Source organism: Mobula hypostoma, chromosome 11 (assembly GCF_963921235.1).
Source record: "Mobula hypostoma chromosome 11, sMobHyp1.1, whole genome shotgun sequence".
In the NCBI taxonomy this organism is placed as follows: Eukaryota; Metazoa; Chordata; class Chondrichthyes; order Myliobatiformes; family Myliobatidae; genus Mobula; species Mobula hypostoma.
This window is the reverse complement of record NC_086107.1, coordinates 48,991,288-49,016,753: the sequence shown is the minus strand read 5'-3', so window position 1 is coordinate 49,016,753 and position 25,466 is coordinate 48,991,288. Positions and strand designations below refer to the sequence as shown.

The following is a 25,466-nucleotide window of genomic DNA, read 5'->3' as shown; positions in this document are numbered from 1 at the left end:
CTATATTAATATAATTGCTAGGTCATTGTGATTGCCGTAAAATTTGCTGAGGCTGATTGGATACCTTTCTATCACCGCCGGCGTTGATTGGAAAATCAACAATACCTTTGCATTGGCCAACCATGTCCTCAGACATCCCTAGGAGGCTTTTCATTGGTTACACTGCTAGAACAGTTCCCACCGCCCCTATTCATTGGTTGGCATATCGCCATCGTACGTTCGCGATTGGTGAAGCCGCGCGTCGCTCCAGCCGCCGGGTTCGAACGCAAGCCAATTGAGCGTCTCTATTGGCTGCACAGCCCCTCTGTCGACCTCACGCGGAAGTGACCCGGCCTGCTGTCCCTCCCTCCCGATATACCCGGCCGTACCATGGCTGAGTGTGACTCGTCGGCCAAGAGACAGAAGATGGCGTCGGCCTTGGAGCAGCTGAAGGAGTTCACAGTGGTGGTGGCCGACACCGGCGACTTCAACGGTGAGAGCCGGGCCCTCGCCTTTGTGTTGGGCTAACTTCTACTTTGCGGAATCCGCTTCCTGGCCTCGGTTGAAAGAGTCAGGCTGCTCACGGACCATGTTTCCAATGGTCTGAGGGAGACTGGGGGGAATGTGGCTTGGAGTGGTCCATATGCAAAGGCGCTTCGAGGTTCGGCTGGGCTCCGGATCCGGACGCTGACATTCCTGCCTCTTCTCGTCAGGTAGTCGCTGAGTGGTGTCCCTTCCTCTCTGGATATTTCCTGCTATGGGCACCAATTCCCTCCCAGTGCGGCTGCCTCTTATTGTTTATTCGCCAAGTCTTGGAGGATCTGTGGTTTCCTCCTCTTAAAACCACCGTCTGTTTTCTTTCTGAAATTCTCTTGGTATACGCCTACTCTGAATTGTGTCAGAAAAGAAGTCTATTTGAATAGCAGATTTCTTTATCAGTTCAAACATATATGATGTATTAAAGACCTAATCTTCTGGTATGTTTCCCGATGTGTAGGGGAGTGTAGTGTAGTGTTGCCTGAAGTGTAGGGGAGGAGATGTGTTGTAGCTGAATTCAAGATAAGAATACCAATTGCCTACAATTTTATTTTACCATTTGCATATAATCTGTCTGCAGTGCAATGTGCAACCTGTACAGTAAAAATACAAGAATATGGCGTGGGTAATATGAAGTATTTTATAAATCGCTGTTTGTACGTGCGAGTGTTCGTAAGGCTCTAAGGCATGCCATTGTCAAATGCAGCGGTATTTTGTTTCATAGCATTCCTAAGTAATTCATTTTTTGTCTTTATTACTAAACTTTTCAGCCCTGTCCCTGCTAGCCTACATTAGTTACTGGTGAGCTATCCTGTTTTTTTTCATTCTCATTCACTTTTTCAGATCCTTTGGCTTGGTCTTTGCTATCTCTGGAATTTCTTGCATTTGCAAAGCTCTGCGATTGTGTGCACACCCAACATTTTTGGCCTCTTCAATGTTCTGTTATTGCTCTGCTATCTATGTCTGCATGTCAATTGGCAGGACCCCATACTCTGAAATTCTCCCTGCATTGTCTTACCTGTCTTACGTCCTGCAACTTTCTCCAAACTTCTGGTCAGCCATCCAGGTATTATTGGTATCAGATTTTTTGTTAATTCTTTTGTGATGTTAACTGAGGGGAAGTTCCAATGATTTTTTTTCGTATGACACAAAACCTTTATTTCTACATTCAGAAAATGTCTTGATGGTTATTTTATAGATAACATTTCCATGACTGCAGAGTTTGAATTAATATGCACCAGCCATGTGAATTAATATCTCTATGGATCATGCCAATGGTTTGAAAGGAACTGAACAAAAGATGAGGGGCCAGATTGTATATATCCACTAGTTGCCTCTGTTAACCACTACACTAGACCCATGGCCATATAACCTTTTGAGGGTGTGTAGTTCCCAGTTACCTTGAAGTTTCTGCTCTGTGGTCATCCAATGAATGGGTTGGGTTGGGAGTGGCTGGCAGCTTCTGGACAACACACTGAAGCCCATCCCCGCAACATCCTGACTGTCAAAGGCCTGTTTCATAGTTTTTAAATGTATGGGCCAGTCAAATGAATGAATGGGGCTGAGCTAATCTTTGTTATATAAACTTTATACATAATGAAAAAGAAATATGAAAGGGAAAAAAGCAATTTTTTTATTACAGCTGAGACTGTTGTGATCCCGAGGCCAAGTACGAGGGATGTCCAGTCTCTCTGCTGGCATATTACACTAACCCTAGACCTGATGGTGACTACATGTGACCTCCAGCATTTTCTGTACTTCTGTGATGCAATCTGCAGGGAGACAGGAGTGTGGAACACTTTTGCTTGTGCACTGTTGCTAACTGGCAGTTTTCTATAGAATAGCTGCATGTTCAGCCTAATATGTCTACAATGCCAGCATGTCAGAACTAACCAAGTTATAGTGGAGAAGGAGTGGGTATCATTTTTTCCTCAAGAAAGTTTTACTTTGGCTCACAACACGCTGGAGGAACTCAGCAGGTCGGGCAGCATCCGTGGAAACGATGAGTTAACATTTTGGGCTGGAACCCTTCGTCAGGACTGTAGAGGGAAGGGGCACAGGCCTTATAAAGAAGGTGGGGGGAGGGTGAGAAGGAGAAGGCTGGTAGGTTCCAGGTGAAAAACCAGTAAGGGGAAAGAAAGGGGTGGGGGAGGGGAAGCAGAGAGGTGATAGGCAGGAAAGGTGAAGAAGGAATAGGGGAAAACGCAATGGATAATAGCTGTTTTGTATTCTAAAGAGTATTTGGTATTCATCAAATAACTTGGACATTTTTTAAAAATTGGACTATAATCTGTATTGAAATTGAATAGTTAATATAGTTCACATAGCACTGAGAAGCCAGCTGTAGTGCTTGTGGAATCACTAATTGTCCACCTATAGAATACATATCATTCTCATCTTACTAATTGGGCAAAAATTTGCATAAGGCAAAATGTGCAGCATCATCCATCTGTGGAGGCCTAAACTCTCCCTAAAATATACAAAAACAAACTACAACTAGCAACACTATTACCAGAACACATGCAGGCAATGCTGAAATCTCAGCAGGTGTCACTATTTTTCTTTTACTTCTCATTATAACCTCGTGAAGAGAAAAACTGAAGCATTTGCTTTAGAACATTACTTGTGCACCAGACAAACCAAAGTAAATCACAAACACGAGGAAATTTGCAGTTGCTGGAATTTGAAGCAACACACATAAAAAATGCTGGTGAATGCAGCAGTCCAGGCAGCATCTATAGAAAGAGGTACAGTCGGCGTTTCGGCTTCCTGGCCTGCTGCATTCACCAGCATTCTTTAAAGTAAATCACATCTATTTTCAGTATGGTATTAATCCAGATAATTGGCTCAGTTTTAATAAGGGGACATCTGATTAGTTTATTAACCCTGGTGGAAGTGAAAGTGGATTTTGAGCCAGGCTTGTGATAGCTTGCATAACTGCTGTTCAAAAATCCTACAATGAGCACACAGATAAGATTTCTATGGATGGGAAAAGAACAAGAATTTGCTTTTTTTTTGCTGATGTGGGGCAAAGTGAATGATCCAGGTGGGCAGGGTTAAGGAGAAATCAAGTTTCAATAACTTTAATGGCAATCCAACGTTGTGCACAAAATTGTACACGGGACACTTTCATCAGTATCTGTGTGTAAATTATAAATACTTGACATGTTGTAATTTGAGCCACTTCTGCATTCCTAGCTATGTTATTCAAGATCCAAGCAAAATACAAATTGCTTAGTCACTTTGACTTTGCAGAAAACTATTGTGAATTATTAACTACAGATCTTAAGTAGAATCTTAATTAAAATATCTGACTTTATCTGTTGAACCATGTCTGGTATTGTGTGTGCTTAATTAATGTGTAATTTCCTTTTTTATAACAAAGTAATGCAAATAGGAAGAATGCCATATACCTGACTTGTTTTTTCGCATAGCATCATGTAACCAGTAGTTAATATGTTGCTTTTCATATGTAGCTATCGATGCATACAAACCACAGGATGCTACAACCAACCCTTCACTCATTCTTGCCGCTGCACAGATGCCAGCCTATGAAAAACTGATGGCTGATGCTATTGAATATGGAAAGAGCCAAGGCGGGTAAGAAATCTTTAAGCACTATCTAATAGCAGTAACATTTGATCTAAATACAAGATGTGATCCAACTATGGGAAGGAGCCAATAATCTACCTAAAATATTACCTGCTTTTTATAAAACATTTGACAAATGTTTGTCCAACTTAATCACAAAGCAATACTGTAATATTAAAGTCACTTGTGCATATAATAGGTTCTTGCCTATATCTATGTTTTGAATAATGAGCTCTTTGTTAAATTAGTAGGTGTTATGGAAATAAGACAGAAGGCAGCAAAATAATAAATGTTACATAATAGTGAATTGTATTTCTAATGTATTTAAAACTGCCCTCTTAAAATTGTTTGAATCCATCTATGTATGGAAATACAAAGATGCTGATCTAAATGCATGCTCAGTGATTCTGGTTGGAAGAGTTATCTGCTCATTGGTGTTGTTTGTCTTGAAGCAAAAGGAGATTTTTAATCCATTTTGACATGGCTAGCCACAACATTAGCTTCCAATGTCTGTCACCCAGTTGGGTGGAGCTGCACTAACTAGATTGTTTCCATTCTCAGCTATCCAAATACAGCTAGAGAATGGCCTGAAGTGGCAACACTTGTTTTGCAATGTTTCCTCAAGCTTCACAAGGAATTAGTTTTATTCTCCCTCTGTCATTTGTATGCATTCTCTCAGTGACCTCTTTTGAAAGGAATGTCTGTTTTTGCAAAAACACTGGCAGATAGACATCTGAGTGGAGTACCTCTATCCCAAATTCTTGGACTTCCAATGTAATATCCAAGACTAAGAGGAATAGTTTCTTCCAATTGAAGATTAGAAAAACAAAAGTCATAGTTTTTGACACATCACACGTTTGATTCATTATTCCATCTCTCTCCCTAGCAAATGTTTGAGGTGAACCCAAATTGTTCAAGGTCTTGCTATTAAATTTGACCATGTTTTCTCATTATCAAAATGGGGCAGATATCACATTCCTGTCATTGCCTGGCTTGTCACTGCCTTTATCATGCAGAAGCCTGAAATTCATTGTTTAGCTTGCAGGTATTCACCCTCCATTAAACTGAAAGGTGGATACCTACCACATTGTAACTCACACATAATCCTTTTCATGGTATTCCGTTTATTTTGATCCTGAGTTTAATAAGGTGGGGTTTTTTAAATTTTCTGACTTAAATTCCGTCATTTATAACATCTTAACTTTTGGAGAACTCAAATATTTATACCATTTGTAGCTGAGTGCAGGCTGGCTATCACCATTTATAATTACAATTGTGGGATCTTTAGACATAATCTGAGCTGGATAAAGTGTTCCTGGAAATCAGTTGAATGGTTTTAAAGGGGAAACTCAAGATGTAGTGAAAGTAGGATGTTTCTAGTGTTTTGGGTAGTTATCTGGTATTTCTAAAGACATGTTTCTGACGTAGATCTGACACCTGATGACACAATATTCATCATGAAATGAGCTTGATGACATGGGAAGCTTTTAACTTTGAATGTTCATATACTAACAGCTGAGTCTCCAATTTCTCATACCCAGCTTCAATTCTCACCATTCTTGAACAATGTTCTGATCCTATTTGTAGTGTTTGGTTTAGCATTAGTGTTGTGCAAGAAGCTATCGACTCCAACATTCTTTTTAATTACTGCTTTTCTGTTTAATTTACCTTCATTGGTAGAAAAGCAAATACCCATTTAAAAACCTCTTTAGCAATCTTCCAGCTGTTTCAGATTGAAATTTAGCATTAGTGTTGTGCAAGAAGCTATTGACTCCAACATTCTCTTTAATGATTGCTTTTCTGTTTAATTTACCTTCATTGGTAGAAGAGCAAATACCCATTTAAAAACCTCTTTAGCAATCTTTCAGCTATATCAGATTGAAATTCTCTGGCCTTTAAAAGCAGTAAAACCTTGACAAAGGACGTTAAATTTGCTAGGAGCACCTGGAATTATTTTCCATGTTGTAACATGAAATAATTCATTTTCAGTTGCTTGGCTTCATATAAATGTACATAAGCACCAGAAACAGAGGTAGATATTGTGGTATTTTGAGCATGTTTGGTAATTCCGTAAGGGCAAAGTTTACTCTGGAAAGCAAAGCCAAGTTCAATCCTCATTCCCAGATTTTAGGATCACTCACAGAATCAAAATGAGTACAGCAAAGAATGAGGCCAGTTGGCTTATTTCTGGTTCAATATAAAATGCAAACTAGCTAGAGTCAATCCCTTTCTCTCTAGAGCCCTGCAGACTCTTTACTTTCATATACTTAACCTACTCTCTTATTGCACAATTGAATGTGTTCCATTACTGGCCCTCCCACTGAATTACGGAGCTTAACTATGTGCATTTTGCAAAGATATTTCCTTGTCACTTTTGGTTCTCTTGCCATTCATCTTCATTCTGTCTGGTTTGTGACCCTCTTTGAGAATAGTTTTACGGTGTCAGTGATAGTATTTGATGTTAATAAATACCTCTATCAAACCTCAGCAACCTTAAAGGTTCAAAGGTGGATAAAATTAGTTACTTCAACCTAACCACATAATTAACTCTCATCCTTCAAATTATTTTAGCAAATTCCATCTTTCCTAAATATGGTGCCTAGAATTGGCCATGTTGCTCAGGATAGAGCTAGCTAGTATTTTAAAGATTTCATCCTCAACTGTTCGCCCCTGTACTCTGCTCATCCAAACTTGATTCAATAGCCAGAGAAGGCATGGGGAAATCTCCCATTGTAGGCTTCCTTGAAGAAGCATTCACAAACTACACTCAGTATTGTGGTGTTGCTTCTTGCAGAGACCCTTTGCAGTCTCTTCTCACTCTCTGCTGGAGAACTCTGCAGGTCCAGCAGCATCTACAGAAATGGATAAAGAGTCAGTGTTTCAGGCTGAATCCCTATTTCAGGGCTGTAAAAAAAAAAGGGAGGAGATGCCAGAATAAAAAGGTGAGGGGGAAGGAGGATAGCTAGGAAATGATAGGTAAAGCCAGGTGCGTGGGAAAAGTAAAGGGCTGGAGAGGAAAGAATCTGTTAGAGGAGTGGACCACCTGGATTTTGTCCCAGAAGCTGTTAGTGGCCCCCTTGTTGAACAAAATGCCTCTTATACGTGCCGTTCTACAGTAGGCTGTCCAGGACACTCTGAATTTCAAGAGCTCTTCTCTTTTTCATTATCAGTGTCCTTTTTCTTTCAGGTAGTATCACTCTCCAAAGATTAGAAGGATGCTTATTCTGATATCTCAAATTTCCTCTTGTGATGATCCCCAAGATTACACCTGCAATATTAAGAGCTATCAGTTGTGCTATCTTGCAGGATCAAAAAGTGTGTTGTTCCTGGGGAAACCCAACAATGGTGTTATGAAGGACTTGTGTGAAAAGATAATCTTCCTTTAGACTTTTCAAAATTAGGGTGACATAGTATCTTAATAACTTAGAAAGTAGGACAATTTCTAGCTTTGGGTCTCGTATTCTGTCAAGAACAGAGGCATTCTTAAGGTCCTGAAAAAAAATTTGCTTAGTCATGCTTTTGAGCTCCATTCAATTTTCGCTGTTCTCCTTTTCTCTTGAAGTTTTGAATTGGAATATCTTTCTATGGTAAATGATTACAAATTAATTATTGGAAAATATTTGCGTTATGGAAATTAATTCAACAAATTTATTGCAGAATTCAATTAGAACTTTAGTTAATACACACAAAATGCTGAAGATACTCAGCAGGCCAGGGAGCATCTGTGGATAGTCATAGTCATACTTTACTGATCCCGAGGGAAATTTGGTTTCGTTACAGTTGTACCAACCAAGAGCAGAGTATAAATATAGCAATATAAAACCATAAATAATTAAATAATAATATGTAAATTATGAAATGTCCAGGACCAGCCTATTGGCTCAGGGTGTCTGACCCTCCAAGGGAGGAGTTGTAAAGTTTGATGGCCACAGGCAGGAATGACTTCCTGTGAGGCTCAGTGTTGCATCTCCGTGGAATGAGCCTCTGGCTGAATGTACTCCTGTGCCCAACCAGTACATTATGGAGTGGATGGGAGACATTGTCCAAGATGGCATGCAACTTGGACAGCATCCTCTTTTCAGACACCACCGTCAGAGATTCCAGTTCCATCCCCACAACATCACTGGCCTTAGGAATGAGTTTGCTGATTCTGTTGGTGTCTGCTACCCTCAGCCTGCTGCCCCAGCACACAACAGCAAACATGGTCGCACTGGCCACCACAGACTCATGGAACATCCTCAGCATTGTCCGACAGATGTTAAAGGACCTCGGTCTCCTCAGGAAATAGTGAGTGAACAGTTAATGTTTCGGACTGAGGCCCTTCATCAGGAATAGTTAATTGCATTTGAAGGCAAAATGAGAAATTTGATATGTTCCATTCTTTAATGTTCTTCTGTGTTGAAGTTTAGCTAACTCTTAACATAAACATTACTTTCTGGGCTGAGAATTCTAAATATTTAAAGATTATAATTCAAGGAAACTCTCCATATCTCAAAACTAAATGACACTTCTGACCTTGGTATGAGACCCTCTGTTTATTAACTAGTGACATTCTATTGGAATGTTTGTAAGATTACGTTTTTACAGACATGAGTTCTTTGAGAGATTAGTCATGGTCAGAATCAACTCATGCCTAAGGGAGGACCTGGATTTGTTGCAATTTGCCCTTCGCTACGATAGGTCTACAGCGGATGCAATCTCACTGGTTCTCTACTCTGCCTTGGATCACCTGGACAATAGCAATGCCTATGACAGGCTGCTGTTTGTTGATTACAGCTTAGCATTCAACACCATCATATTCTCAGTACTAGTCAGCAAGCTCCAAAACTGGGCCTTGTGCCTCTGTCTGCAATTGGATCATTAACTTCCTCAGTGGAATACCATAGTTAGTGCGGATTGGAAATAAGATCTCACTGACATTAAACACTGGGCCACCTCAAGGATGCATACTTAGCCTACTCCTCTACTCTTTGCACGCTCGACTCTGGCTTGGCACAGCTCGGACACCATCTTTAAATTTGCCTATGACACTGCTATTGTTGAGAGAACTTCAGATGGTAACGAGGCATACAAGAGCGAGTTTAATCAATTGGTTGAGTGGTATCGTAAAAACAACTTTGCCCTTGATGTCAGTAAGACTAAGGAATTGATTGTCGACTTCAGGAAGAGGAAGTCAATGGAACATATACCAGTCCTTATCAGGGGGTTCAGTGGGAAAGATGGGCAGTTTCAAGTTCCTGGGTGTCAATTTCCTGGGTCCAACATATTGATACAATTGCAAAGAAGGCACAACAGTGGCTGTATTTCATTATTTGTTTGAGGAGACTTGGTATGACACCAATGACTCTCAAAAATTTCTACAATACCATGAAAAGCATTCTAGCTAGCAAGCTCCATCACGAGTACTAGCCTCCCCAGCATTGATGACATCTTCAAAAGGCAATCCTCAAAAGAGCAGCATCCATCACTGAGGACCCAGCAGCACCCAGGACATGCTGTCTTCTCATTGCTTCCATCAAAGAGGTGGTAAAGGAGCTTGAAGATGCACTCGGTGCTTTAGGAGCAGCTTTCTTTCAACCATGAAAATCCTGAATGGAAAATAGGCCCATGTATACTAACTGTTTTTGCTCTTTCTGCACTATTTAATTTTTCAAATATATCTTAGTATAATTTAGTTTATCATTATGTATTGCAATGCACTGCTGCCACATAACAAATTTCATGACAAATTTCATGTAATATTAAACCTGATTCTGATCTTATTCTTCTGAGCTTCAGTTAATCATTTGCTCCTTAAAAGGGCAGCCTTCACGTTCCAGCAATTCTACCCTGCATTGACTCCAAGGAAAATGCGTTCACCAAGCATGGGCATAAACTTGCGTATGGCCCTATAAATTGATCTCTCCAAGTCCTGTACCCTTTTACCAAGAATCGATTAGCTGAGGAAGTAATGTAGTCACTTATGTTTTCTTGCAAAAACTGATTACTATGTTTTATTAGCTCTTATTTGCCTGTATAAACACAGAATCCATTCCTCTGGATGAAATGTTGATAGATTCACTGACAAATGGTCTGTGCTTTGGGTAGGATGTCATTTGGGAGCAGTTATATCCTGAGTTTTTACATCACTGGCACAACAGTGGAAACTGCGAGCAGTTTCAAATTCCTGTGAGTGTACATCACACATGGTCCCATCGCTCATGGTCCCAGAACACAACCTTCACAGACAAGAAATGCCTCTCCTTTCTGCAGAGGCAGAAGAGAAATGCACTTAGCACATCCGTACTGGCGTCATTCTACAGATGCACAGCAGAGAGCATCCTGAAATGCTGCATCACTGCTTGGCATGGAAACTGCACTGTTTCTACAACGATAATCAAAACTGCCCAATGCATCGATGGTGCCAGCCTACCCGCCTTCGAGGACATGTATACAGAAAGATGTTAGAAAAGAGCCAGTAACATCCTGCTCTTGGACTGTTCCTCCCACTCTCAACAAGGAGGATGCTACACGGCATCCATACCAGGACAGACAGACTCAGAAACAGTTAACTTTTCTCAAAGCAGTAAGGCTGATCAACACCTCCACCCACCAATTCCCCACTACTTCATTATTTCTGTCAGTCACCTTATGAAGACCCTAGCGTCAATGTATGGACATATAATCATTATGTGTATAAGCTATTGTATTTATTTATATTTTTGAGCTGCCTTGGATCCAGAGCAATAATTATTTCAATCTCCTTTGCACATGTGTACAGGAAATTACATTAAACAATCCTGATTCTTTTCCTAGAATCCTAAAGGCTTTTTGCATGCAAGACTGTGCTCTCAGTGAGTTGAAGATTTTTGTGCCTTGCTTTTGTTAGTCTGCACTGTAACAATGAACGGAGCTGTTTCACCAGTTGTCCATATCACATTGGTGCATGGTGCTGATTGTGTCACTGCCTCTTAATAGTTCCAATTTTTATATAAACCACTCTTTATATTCCAGATCGCATTATTTATTCTTTCTATAGAAAGCAGAATTCAGCAACTGTAGTTGGATTTCTGTAGAGGCAGTACCCTGCTAAGGGCTTGTTAATGATATTCTAATAAATTGCCATTGGTTTTTCCAGATCTGAGAAGGAGCAGCTGACCAATGTCATAGACAAATTGTACATCAATTTTGGAGTGGAGATTTTGAAGAAAATTCCAGGCCGGGTGTCCACTGAAGTTGATGCAAGGTAAGTGTTAGTAACTAGTAAGTTTTGATGCAGATGATAGTACCAGATATTTAAATAAGTACCATGTAAAATTTCTGGATTATGTGGAAGGCTTTAATGTACATCTGTTTGCAGCAACATGAGGTCAGTTATTAATCTCTTGACAATGGGTAATGCTTCAGATTCTTAATTTAGTTATTCTGTCCAAGTCCATGGTTTTAAGGTACTCCTACAACATTTACCCCAAAGGATGCTGTTGTTTACCTTTCTACATTAAAAATCAAAACTGATACCTTGTGGCTAAATCCATTTGAGATATTTGGATTATTGATACAGAAATTAGATCCACTAATGTCTTTGTAAGAAATGTTTAAAAATGGGAAGGTTGCATGCAGTGCTTATGTCATGTTGCAAAGCAGTTATCATTGTGTTTTAATGATCCCATTGGCAATGTGCTACAAAAGTTACTTTGCAGTTTTAAGGTCAGTGTTTAATTTTCTTTTAAGATTTGGTATTACTCCTCTCCTTTTTGCGCTATATATTGAACCACTTGCCCAACTAATAAGACAGAGCGAAATCGTAAAAGGTATCAAGGTGGCAGGGATTGAACAGAAAGTGGCGTTATTCGCAGATGATGTTTTGGTCTATCTGAGTGAACCAGAAAAATCATTTATAGGATTGTTTACACTGTTGGATGACTTTGGGAAAATATCAGGTTATAAAATAAATGTAAAGAAAACGCAGGTTATGTCCCTAAATTATACACCATCCAAAAAATTGCAGGATACATACGATCTTAAGTGGGAAGCTAAATCATTAAAATATTTAGGAATAACCCTGCCGAAGGATCTTTCAACACTGTCACAGGTAAATTATGGGCCATTAATCTCAGAGATAAAAGCAGATATGCATAGATGGAATCTTATCCCCTTTTTAAGTTTAAATTCAAGGATAAATACTATAAAAATGAATATTCTTCCTCGGTTATTATATCTTTTCCGTACTTTACCAGTGGAGGTGGATGATAATCAATTCAGGGAATGGGACAAATGGATTTCCCGCTTCATTTGGCAAGGAAGGAAACCTAGAATGCGATATAACACCTTACAGTTAGGGAAGGAAAGAGGAGGTATGGTTCTTCCTTGCCTGAGAAACTATTTTTATGCCTCACAGATAACCCCTCTGTTATATTGGTGTAATAGGGAATATAAGGCTAGATGGAAGGAAATAGAATTTGGATTAGTTGACAGTTTTCCTCTTCAGGCCTCAATAGCTGACAAAGGATTGATGGCCCAGTTGGAAAAATTTAATAATGCTTGGATAAATCTTACATTAAAAGTATGGCAGAAGGTGGTTAATTCATGTGGAATTAATAACATGTTAAAACTCTTTAGATGGTGTGCATATGATACCGAATTCCTTCCCAACAGAGGAGATAAAAGATTTGAGCTATGGATAAAGAAAGGTCTTACAACCTACCTCTCATTTATAGATAAAAGAGTATTACAAAGTTTCCAAATCCTGCAGGACAAACATGGCCTAGAACATAATGACTTTTTTAGGTACCTTCAAATATGAAACTATGTTAACCAGAGTTGTAGATACACAGACCTATCAACAGTAGAATTAGAATTTTTCAAGATTCTGAATTCGGCTTGCAGTTCAATACCTAGTAAATCAGTTTCTCGCCTATATAATGCACTCTCCCATGCTAAAAATGTAAATACACTGTATATTAAAGAGAAGTGGGAGAAAGAAGCGGGGTTGGTACTTTCAGAGGAGGCTTGGGGGAAAATCTGCAGCTTTCAATGGTCCTCGACTAATTCTTTGACTTGGAGAGAACATTGTTGGAAAAACATTATAAGATACTTCAAGACCCCATATCAGGAAAAATATAAAGATACAAATGTGATGTGTTGGAGAAGGTGCGGCTCTAAGGAGGCAAATCATTTTCATATTTTCTGGGATTGCCCTAAATTAAGTCTATTTTGGGAAGGTATTCATAGAACATTAGTTAAGGTACTTAGGTCCCAGATACCTCTGAACTTTGAGACGCTCTATTTGGGGCATGTATTGTTCCTTGAACAGAAGGAAGATATAAAGTTGCTGCAGGCCCTCTTAGCGGCAAGTAAGAAATCAATCACTAGAAAATGGCTAAATCCAATACCACCTACATTAGAAGATTGGTACGAAATTATCTTGGAAATATTTAAAATGGAAAAGTTGACCTACTCCCTGAGAACTCAAAAAGAAACATTTTATCAAATCTGGAATAAATGGATTGAATATATAACCCCAATGCGAGCAGACTTTAGATGACTCTCCTAATGATTTATATTGCTCTTCTCATCAACACAGTAATATTGCTAACGTAAGCACCCCTAGTCTAAATGTTTGTTGTTGTTTTTTTTGGAAAATAGAGAATTAACACAAGTAAAGGGAAAGATTTGGGAAAGGGATAAAAAAAAATGAAAAAATTAAGTAAATAAGTACATAGGGATTGGATAATTATGTCTGCGGGTAGGAACAAGTACGAACAAATTGGGATATAAACACCTACAATGGTTGGTATATAGGCTTGTATGCAACATTTTGGACCAGTGGAAATGGTCCAGAAGGGTTGTATGGAAACTATTATTACCATTTTTCTTAACAACTAATTTCATTACTTAGCCTAATAGGTTAGATTTACCACAGTACATAATTATCTATTTAAATGTTTATTTTGCTTTTATATCATCTCAATGTGTACTTAAGAATTTATAAATAATTGTAGTTTTATACATATAAAAAAATGGAAAAGGTTATATGTGTGAAAAAAGTACATGATAATTGTGAACTCCTTATCCAAATAAAAATAAAATTAAAAAAAAAAAGATTTGGTATTAATGTGTACGGCCTGCTTTTTTTTCTTCCAAACTATTCTTGAAAGTGGCTTGCCAATCTGAGCCACTGCTGTCCTACTGTGGGTTTTCCCATCATGCTGTAGATAAAGAGTTCCAGGATTAGCTAGACTGGTTCTGCCTCAGTGAGGTGATGCTATGTTGAAGATTTAGCCAAGTTGGACTCACATCTATTGTGATGAAGTGCTTTGAGGTTGATCATGGCCAGAATCTTTTGGTGAAAGGGCATAGCTCGACAGTGTTAAATTGAACACTTGGCTACTTTTGAGCAATAGTTTTAGATGTGGACTTGTAACTAGGTTGGTTTTTTTTGCTCAAAAGCTGTACGTTAAAGTAAGTAAGTTATTGATGTTGAAATTATCAAAGTAAAAGGAGACAAATTGAAAATTGTTTCATGATTTTAAAATCTTGTGTTCCTGTTGCTCACTTTTGAAATGTGTAGATTGTCATTTGACAAAGATGGCATGGTCGCAAAAGCCAAACGCCTAATTCAGATGTACAAGGATGCAGGGATCAACAAGGACCGTATTCTCATCAAACTTTCTTCCACTTGGGAAGGGATTCAAGCTGGCAAGTGAGTGCTGTTTTGTAGCTGTGTGAATTGCATTAAATGTCATATACACAAATGGAGTGGATGTGAATATTATTGGGCATTTAATCTGATGTAGGGTGATCATCAGCCTAGTGTATAGTGTGAATCTTTAAAGTACCTGATAGTTTAAAATTTACTAAGACATAATTACTGAATTATATAGGATGATTTGGAAATTGAGTTAATGGAAACTCGAACTGCAAGAAATATATCAATGAAACTGAAATAACATGACAGCTGTTGACTTGCTAAAGTTTCCTGTATGGATTCATCTGAACAGAATAATTTGAGTACAGAATTTTGAATTAAGAAAGCCATTACTTCAAAATTCAATAGTCAAGTGTTCTATTGCAACTAAAATGGAATCTCCTATTGTTGCACAGCATTTAGTAAGGGTCGAAAAAGAAGACCTGCTCATTAACTGTATTTAGATCGTGGTTAGTCTATTCAGTTTAAGTTAATCTGTCAATTTCTACAACTTTATCAGCTGTTGGATCTGTTATTTTTCAGTTGGGTTATTTTAGGAGTTCAGGAATGAGTGAGAAACTTTAGTTCTTCACAATCACTTATTTTAAAGTTTAAACAAAGGTACAGACAAAATAAGGCAGATAGATGAGAAATCTATTAATGAGAAATTAAGAGATTCCATATGGCACTTTTGAAAAATCTATCACCTGTATACTGGGAGATAACAGAAATTCCTTAAAGATAAACCAATTAACAGTTGCATAATTACATGTGGCTAATGTGCTAACACTTGGCCAATGAAAAGGTATATGTAACTACTAAAGTCTTCTGCCAGTTAGTGGGGATGGAACTCCACATATTGTGAAAAGTGCATGAGTTTGTTAAAGATACAAATTACTAAAAATACAAATTATGTCAGTAAAAACTGATTTTAGTCTTAATCCAACTAATTTTAAAAATGCCAATTCTTTTCCAGTTTAGCCAAATGATCTTGTGCTTTCCAGTGAGCTATAGGATTTGGAAAATTAGCAACAGGAAAAAAAAGATGATATTGGAGTAAATTCTGACCAATAAGGAGGCAACTGTCTTTTTCAATATTGAAAATTATTTTTAACGCTAAAATAAAAAGCAAGCCTGACAAGAAGAAACTTCCCACCTGCTAAGTATATAATCCTCGAGCATTACGTGCAGTTGAATTTTCCTGTTGGGCATGACTTTAACTGGAATAACTCTGTTTCAGAATCCTTGAAGAACAGTGTGGCATCCATTGCAACATGACTCTGCTTTTCTCACTTGCTCAGGCGGTTGCCTGTGCAGAGGCTGGCGCAACACTCATTTCGCCGTTTGTAGGTCGTATTCTGGACTGGCACGTGGCCAATACAGATAAGAAAAGCTTTGAACCAAATGAAGATCCAGGTACAGTCTATAAACTTTTCATGGAACATAGAACTGTGCAACACAAGAAAAGGCCATTCAGCCCACAATGTTGTGCCGTACTAATTAAATAAGTAATAAAATGCCCAACTAAACTAAGTTCTACTAACATAATCTCCATATCTATGAGTCTTTTGAACATACAATTTGCCTTCACCAGCACCCTGGCAGCACATTTTAGGTACCCACTCCTCTGTTTAAAACAAACTTGCCCCACATACCTGTGAACTTGTAGCCTCTCAACTTAAATGCATACACTCTGATATTAGACATTTAACTGTATAGAGTTACTCATTTACCATAAATTTAAATAGTATTCTACAGGTCCATCCTAAATTACAAAACCCAAATTTATGGGCACCCTATATGTATGAATGAGTATTTCGAAGACCACTGGGACGACTGCAGATAGATTTGCCAAAAGCTACAGTCATCAGTGCTGGATGGGAATAGAGCATTTCACGTCTTGTCTCTTTTCCACCCCCCCCCACCCAACCTCATCATACCCCTGCCCCCCACAACAATTGGGGGCATGTTCACTCACTGAGTCAGTGAGACCAAGCTGATGGTGGCTTTTCCTGTCGCAGATATTTGTGATCCTCTCCCACGTACTTGTTTGTTTCTGACTTCCAAACAGGTTGGCTTACAAATAGTTCTCAGAAATGGAACTCTTGAACGTGGGGATTGCCAGTATGCATTCGACTCCTTTCCTCTCTGCGGCAAATGTTTGAAGCAGCACCACATTGTTTACAAGTTTGACCTCACAGGAAATTCACACTTCACAAGGGGCCATCATTCATTCTACCCATTTTCACCTCTAATGTTAAATGCCTCTACCACTGTCTTGTCAGATGAAATCCATTCTTGTATATTTGTTTCCACCTAGACCTCCTCATCTTCCACCTACCATAAAATCTGTTGCCCAAATCCTGTTCAACCACTTCCCTGATGGCTTCTGGTCTTTAACAATTCCAAGTTGCCTGATTTTTTTTTCCCAGATGCCATCAGTCTTGGACTCTACCACCTACCCATATCAGTAACATCCTCAGACAGTCCTGCCTTATTGATCAGCCCATACTTTCCCCCTCCCACCATCTCCTTCTTGTCTCATCCCTCACCCCGTCAGTTTATTTTAGCACTTGCATGGAAACTGTAGTTTGATAAGCAAATCTATCCTGTCTGATGTGGAAGATTTACAAACCATTGTAACACATTCTTTCTCATTTGGCTGCAGGTGTACAGAGTGTAACAAAGATCTACAACTATTACAAGAAGTTTGGGTACAAGACTATTGTCATGGGTGCATCGTTCCGTAATACTGGTGAAATAAAAGCATTGGCAGGCTGTGATTATCTGACAATATCTCCAAAATTGCTGGAAAGTCTCAGTAAAGACTTTGAGCCACTAACGCCCAGTTTGAGTGTTAAAAAAGGTATGTGTTCTACTATATTAATTAAGCTAACAAGGCACACTAGCTATTTGATAGGGTGAAGCTGTCATGCAAGTCTCAAGCACAGCATGCTCAGTGCATTTGTGTGTGGGGGAAAAAAAAACCTTCAATTATCAGTAGTGAAGTCAAAATAAACTAAGCATAGATTTAAATTTTCAATGAAAATAATCTGGGTATGCTGAACACAACTGCAGCAGTGATTTCAACAACTTTATTGTACTGTTGTATATGTCAAAAAAGTATTTTCATTGTAATATGTAAACCACTTTGTTAATATTATTCGGTTGAATTTATCGAAATTAGCTATTTAAAGATTTGGGAATGATAAAACACTTCCGTTTCAGCACATTTTGTCTGAAGTAGAAATATGTGAGAATGTGTCATGAAATGTATCTTAGAATGTATTTGAGCAGAGTGTGTGCAATTATATCAGATAAAATAATTTGGAAGATAAAACTGATCAATGATTAGGGAATGTACTAGTTAAATATTTCCCTCTGCTGAGTTGTTAATGTACCCATTTTAACGCAATTTATGTGAAATATAAAAATCTAAGATAACTACTACAAGTGCTGAAAAATGCTTGATTCTTCTATGGAAAGAAAATATTTTCCGACTAGTCTTTCATCTGAACATGTGGATTAGAAGATCTACAGGCAATAAATTAGAGATTGCTGAAATTATTTGGTGGTAATTAAAGATTATTGATCGGAAACGTTCTTTCCAGTGGCTTGCTGACCTGAGTTTTCACTAATTTTCATTTTTTGTTTAGGTTTCCAGCACCTGCAGTTTTTTTTATTTCAGTAAATATCTCGATTTTCAATGACAAGTTTAATTGTTTGAAATACAGTTGATATTTCGCTTTTGAATTGCTTAACTGATTACATTTTCATTTCTATCTGAATTGAATTTGAAATTATAGCTCAATTGAAAACTTATTCCATCAATGTAGTGCTTGTATTTCTAAATTGTCCAAACTTATTTTATTCTGTCAGTATTCAAGGACAGTTAAGAATAAGGAGTTCTCAGGTGAAATGTGATTAACTTAGTAGTTAGTCATAGAAAAGTACAACATAGAAGCACACCCTTTGGTTCATCTAGTCTGTGCCAAACCATTTAAACTGCCTGGTGCAATCGACATGCAATCAGACCATTGCCCTCCATAATCTTACTACCCATGTACCCATCCAAACTTCTTTTAAACATTGAAATTGAGCTCATATGCATCACTTGCACTGGCAGCTCATTCAACACTCATGACCCAGAGAGAACAAGTTTCCCCTCATATCCCCCTAGCTTTTTACCTTCCACCCTTAACCCATGACCTCTAGTTGTAGTCCCACCAAATCTCGGGGGGGGGGGGAAAAGCCTGCTTGCATTTACCTTATCTATACCCCTTATAATTTTGTATACCTCTATGAAATCTCCTTTCAATTTGCTATGTTCCAAGGAATAAGGTCCTAACCTATTCAATCTTTCCTTCTAACTCAGGTCCTCCAGTCCTGGCACATCCTTGTAAAATTTTTCTGCACTCTTAATCTTACTTGCATCTTTCCTGTAGGTAGGTGACCAAAGCTGCACAGCAATATTCCAAATTGGTCCTCGCCAACATCTTGTATAACTTCAACATAACCTGCTATCTTCTGTAGTCAGTACTTTGATTTATGAAGGCTAGTATGCCAGATGCCTTCTTTACAACCCTATCTGACTGTGCATAAATTATGGACCTGTGTTCCCAGATTTCTTTGTTCTTTCACACTTGTCAGTGCTGAACCGTTCACTGTGTAAGACCTTCACTGGTTGGTCCTACCAAAGTGCAGCACCTCGCACTTGTCTGCATTAAATTCCATCTGCCATTTTTCAGCCCATTTTTCCAGCTGGTCCAGATCCCATTGCAAGCTCCGATGGTCTTCCTCGCTGTCCTTGATCTTTGTGTCATTTGCAGATTGCTAATCCAGTTAACCATATTATCATTCAGATCATTAATATAGATGACAAAGCAACGGACTCTGATCCCTGTGGCACTCCTCTAGTCACAGGTCTCCAGTCAGTGAGGTAATCTTGTACTACCACAAGGCCCTTGTCTAATCTAGTTTACTACCTCATCTTGAATGCCAAGTGACTGAGTCTTCCCAACTAGCCTGCTATGCGGAATCTTGTCAAATGCCTTGAAAAAGTCCACATAAACAATGTTCACTGCCTTCCATTCATCAGCTTTCCTTGTAACTTGCTCAAACGCTGGTTATACGCAATATGCCTACCAGTTCTGGGACAAGATGCAGCATGCAGAGTATGCATTTTTTTTCTTTGATGCAATGAATCTATCCCTTTGGTACAGATGTAAGCATTTTTTCCTGCTTAACCTGACTTGGATAAATCACATCTGGGCCTTTTTATATGGTGGAGCTATTTTTTCAATTAGAATGTGTATTTGGGTAATAAACATCTAGTCCAGTGACATCTATTTTTTCAGATATAGACATTGATTTGGATGCAGCACTGATCTTTGAGAAAACTGGCACCAGACCTTTTTAGTTCTTCCCACCTGACTGGCACTTTTAGATTTGCAGAGCAGTGTGTGGTACAACTGGTAAACCACTTCCTAACAGCACCAGACATCCAGGTTCATTTCTGACCTTGAGTGCCACCTGTGTGGAATTAGCAAGTTCTGATTCTTCCATATCCCAGTGATGTGTTGAGTTGCTAGATTAATTGGCCACTCTGATTTGCCCCTAGTGTGCATGGAAGGAGTAGAATCTGGGGGGAGTTGGTTAAGATGTGGGGACAAGCTTTTAATTGTATATGTACCTCACTGTACATGTACACATGACAAACTTGAATCAGTTGATGTTGGATTAGTGTAAATGGTAGGTGGTCAACATTGACAGTAGACTGAAAGCCCTGTTTCCAGGCTGTGTATCTCAAATCTAGAGCAAAAAAAACAATTTATATCCTGTTCGAGGTTATTATTAATCACTTTGTGGTTTCTTTGTATTATCTTAATTCAGTGCACAAACTAAAGCTACATAAGATCAAGTTTCCTGTATCATGTTACTGGCTGAAATTTCAGTGATTAACTGAGTTTAGAATTAGACAATCAACACTTATCAATATAATTTCCAAAGATGCCAACAGTTTTTTTTTATTTGTATGCAGCCGAAGCACTTGACATACAAAAAGTTGAAATGAATGAACAAAAATTCCGTTGGTCTCACAATGAGGACCAGATGGCTGTAGAAAAATTGTCTGATGGGATCCGCAAGTTTTCAGCTGACGCTGTTAAGTTAGAAAACATGATAAAGGTATGTACTTTTGAAAACTTGCCATACAAGATATTTATTTCATCAGAGCAGCTATTTACTCAGTTACTGAAATCATTGTGCTTCCATTTACTGTGTTATAACTAAACTTGAGCACATAATGGCGAGCTTCTACCTTGAATGAAGAGATTTCATTCTATTGAGAAGGGAGCTTAAGGTTGGGACAAATGGCATTAAAGCAATGGTATTATTTTTGGATGATATGTTGCCTCGAGCATACTGGTTGAAGGCATTTCCATGTGCCTGCTGCCTTTTTTTAGTGATTAACTCAAACCTGCAGTCCATGTCAGGCTAGCCTTGGTAGGTAACTGCACTGCACTTTGCAGACAGAACATACAATATCAGTGAAGTGCTGGTGCTTGAGATAGTGAATGGGCCATCAAGCAAGTTGCTTTATTCTGAAAGATGGTCAGTATGCAGGGTACTGGAGTTGTACTCATCCAGGTGAGTGGAGAGTATTCACTCAGTGGCTACTTCACTAGGTACACCTGTGCATCTTAATGCAAATTTCGAATCAGCCAATCAAGTGGCAGGAACTCAATGCATAAAGCATGCGGACATGGTCAAGAGGTTCATTCTTTGTTCAGACCAAACATCAGAATGGGGAAGATATGAGATCTAAGTGGCTGTGGAATGATTGTTCATGCTGGGCAGTGTGGTCTGTGTATCTCAAACTGCTGATTTCCTGGGATTTTCATGCACAACAGAATCTAGAGTTTACAGAGAATGGTGATGAAAACAAACCATCCATTCCGCAAGAGATTTGTGGGTGTTAATGCCTTGATAATGACAGGGGGCAAAGGAGAATGGCCAGCCTGGTTCAAGTTAACAGAAAGGTGACAGTATGTCAAGTAACTACACATTACAACAGTGGTGTACAGAAGAGCATCTCTGAATGTACAGCATGCTGAACATTGAAGTTAATGGGCTACAGCAGCAGACGACCACGAACATACTCAGTGGGCGCTTTATTAGGTATAGGAGGTACCTATTAAAGTGGCCACTGAGTGTATAATCTGACTCTTGCCTTCCATTTTATTGACAGTGGATAATTTTTGGAATATTTGGAGTTGTGAGCTGCAGGCCAAGGTAACTGCTGACCAGTGTTTCCTTTTGCTGAAGAGTTGTGAATAAAATTGATTATTGTAGAGTCATAGAAGCCTTTACTTCTGACTTTTTTCGCAGCATGCACATGGTAACTAACCTTTTGGATAAATGAATGTGGGGGAAAAATATAATCTAATTTCAAACCTGTTTTTCCTCTGATCTGATAGCTAAACTGCTCTTTAAATTTGAGGCACTGCCTGGTAGAACAACCAAAGAGCTATTATTACTGCAAATCTTAAATGCATTTAGGTGTCATGTATATCAAGGGGTAATAGTTTTGTTGCAGAGTGATGCACATTAATTTATGGATGTGTAAAGTCAAAACTTTGAGATCCATTGTTGGTGAGATACATGGCATCAGTAAGTCCATGCACAAATACAGTATGAAATGGCAATAGACATGAACTACAGTTGCTATTTTTATTTCAAAGCTAACTAAATGCAATCACATGTAATTTTTCCAATGGTTTAGTTTGTAGTGTGTAATGCTTTTAAAGCACATGTTTAAAAACAACAGTAAAATGATGCATGGCCTAATCAAAGTCTCCATTGAACCAGTAAAAGATGAGCAATTCGCTTTTAGCTTGTACCCTAATCAGTAGTATATCAAATTCTGGAAAAATAACTGAAGTATTGGGCTTTTAAAAAGGGATTGAAATATGTGGTTGTCCAAGACTATTGCATTAGAATATTGTGTATAACTCCTATATTTATTGACTTTTGTTATTTTTCCTTTTACAGGAGCGACTTTTTGGTACCAAGAATGGATGCTAGGAAGTCTCTTGTGTATTTGGATAATTTGAATCATGTGGTTTGATTGAAGACTTGTTTTACTTTCTTTTTTGACCAGTTGTGTAAAAGGATCGCAATACGTTATGTATTGCTGAATCCAGTATTGGACCATGCTTAATCCAGGCTTGTGCACTTTGGAGCAACTGTTTCTAATAAATACATCAACGTACCAACTTGTTGTCTTAGCTGTGAAGTTCCTCTGCTGCTTCTAATCAATAATTTTGGCTTCTATGTACATCATGCATACAGATAGGCATCCAGTGTGTGCAAATATCAAATGTAGTAACAGAAAGCATTAATTTGGAATGGGTTTCTGATCTGCAGTAAAAGGGTTACACTAGTTGATTGGGATACAGTCTGCCCTCCATATCCACAGGGGATTGGTTCTGCCCCCCCCCCCCCCACGGATACCAAAATTCGTGGATGCTCAAGACTCTTGTATAAAAGCCTAAGAAAGCTCGTAAGGATGTTACGAAAAGTGAAAATAGCGTTCAGCATTTGTTTTGCAGCAAGCCATTATAGAGGCAGCGCGCACCCCAAGCAGTGAGAGTGCTTTATCTCGATTTATTTTGTGCATCCATGAGCAAGATGTGTCCTGAGGTATCAGAAAAGCCTAAGCGAGCTTGTAAGGGTGTAACGCTTAGCGTAAAACTGGATGTAATTAAGCGTTTCGATCGTGGTGAATGAAATAAAGACGTGCGTATGTTGAACTTGCCTGCGTCCACCATTCGCACTATTTACACGCAGAGAGAAAGAACCTTGAAAGCTGCCTATGTTACTATTGGTTCTGCTGGTAGCATATCATTCCTGCTTTTACTATACATTAGTGTTATTTTAGGTTTTGTTATTTGGTCTGATTTGGTAGGTTATTTTTTGGGTCTGGGAATGCTCAAAAAATTTTTCCCATATAAATTAATGGTAATTGTTTCGCTTTACAGCATTTCTGCTTATGAAAAGTTTCATAGGAACGCTCTACTTACGGTAGCGGATACTTGTACAGTATTTTCAATACGCGGTTGGTTAATTACTTTTTAGGAGCCATTTTTTCACAGAAACAAAGGGTGCACACAACGCAAGTAGTGACCGAACGGGATGCAAGACAAACAGTGCTCAAACAACAAGTGCTGGAGAGAGAACTTCGGAGTTCTCCGGATCCGCGGTTAGTTGAATCCACAGATGCGGAACCCGTGGATACAGATGGCCAACTGTAATGTTAATCATTTGCGCAGTTGATATAAAGGTAATAATGAAAGTAAGCATTTTGTTGTCACATGGTGAGCGGGCATGAAATTTTTCAGCAATATTTTCAAGGAACTTCGTAGCGAAAGAAAATCAAACAAATTTTAACCAAATTAAATTTGAAAATTATAATGGTAATAGTTAAAAGTCAGTGATGGAAACTGTTTAGCTTGCTTGTTATTAGGACCATTCTCTTTCTTTAACAGGATCTTTGGAATAAGACCAGAAATCTGGAAACTTGCACATGATCTGCTCTAAGGATTGTTCCTTAGAAGTGTAATTAAACTATGTTACTGAGAGGTTAACTTTGTTTGAAGAAGTGAACTGTTTTGGTGGTGTCAGTATAACTTGTTAATTTTTGGACTTTATAATAGTTCATTATTAACATTCTAATTCTCCTCTGGAACTCCTCATTCTAGTTCCCAGGGAGACATTCGATTACATAGAGGGAGAGAGTTTAAAAGAACAGAATGGGAGAAGCTGGTACATTTTGCATGCCACAGTTCCAGAGGAGACATTGAATTGCACATAATTTGGCACTTGACAAGGTTCAATAAAAAGTTGTGTTTAAGTGGAGTGGCCATGAGGTGATTGGGCGAGTGTTAGTGGGGAGTTGAGCCTTTGACTCATCGAGGCTTCAGTGAAGAGAGGCATAAGCCGTAGGTAGAACTTTTTTTTTCATAATTTATTCTTGCATATTTAGAGCAGTGGGGGTTGCCAGGCAGGATAGTGGAATGCTCTTGCAGGATATGGGGTGAGTAGGGAAACCTCCCGTGTCCCTGATGACTACACCTGCAAAAAATGCATCCAGCTGCGGCTACTAACAGACTTTGAACTGGGTGAACTCCAGATCATTTTGGAACTTGAGTTGATGGGGACATACAGGGAAGTAGTTACCCAAGGTGCAGGACACTGGTAACTGGGTGAATGTCAGGAGAGGGAAAGATAGAGGCAGCGTACCCCTGTGACCATTACCCTCAGCAACAGATATACTGCTTTGATACTGTTGGGGGATGACATAGCAGTCAGGTCTCTGGCATTGTCTGGTTATGTAGCTCAAAAGGGAAGAGAAGAAGCGAGTTGTATTGGTAGAGGATTAGTTGGTTAGGGGAATAGAAAGGAGATTCTGTGGACAAGAACAAGATTCCCTGATTGTTGCCGCCTGGGTGCTGGTGTCAGGGACATCTCGAATCAGGCCCACAGCATTCTTAAGTGTGAGGGTGAGCAGCCAGAGGTTGTGGTCCACATAGGTACCAGTGACATGGGTAGGAGGGGTGATGAGGTCCTGCAAAGTGAGTTCAGAGAATTGGGTGCTGAGTTAAAAGGACAGGACCTCCAGAGTCGTGATCTC

General features: G+C 38.9%; 1 protein-coding gene across 1 annotated transcript; it reads left to right on the top strand.

The window, feature by feature from the left end:
* Positions 1–314: 314 nt before the first annotated feature.
* On the top strand, positions 315–23,049 carry taldo1 (transaldolase 1). Its single transcript, XM_063062020.1, has 8 exons — positions 315–472; positions 3,993–4,116; positions 11,225–11,332; positions 14,657–14,788; positions 16,014–16,189; positions 17,442–17,639; positions 20,814–20,959; positions 22,826–23,049. Exons 1-8 carry the CDS (start codon positions 370–372, stop codon positions 22,856–22,858), a joined length of 1,020 nt encoding a protein of 339 aa, XP_062918090.1. The 5' UTR covers positions 315–369; the 3' UTR covers positions 22,859–23,049.
* The last annotated feature ends 2,417 nt before the right edge of the window (positions 23,050–25,466 follow it).

Coding starts and splice junctions, on each gene's coding strand:
- taldo1 (XM_063062020.1), top strand. CDS start 370: ATGGCTGAGTGTGACTCGTCGGCCAAGAGACAGAAGATGGCGTCGGCC. Junction 4,117..11,224: donor TATGGAAAGAGCCAAGGCGG/GTAAGAAATCTT, acceptor TGGTTTTTCCAG/ATCTGAGAAGGAGCAGCTGA. Junction 20,960..22,825: donor AGTTAGAAAACATGATAAAG/GTATGTACTTTT, acceptor TTCCTTTTACAG/GAGCGACTTTTTGGTACCAA.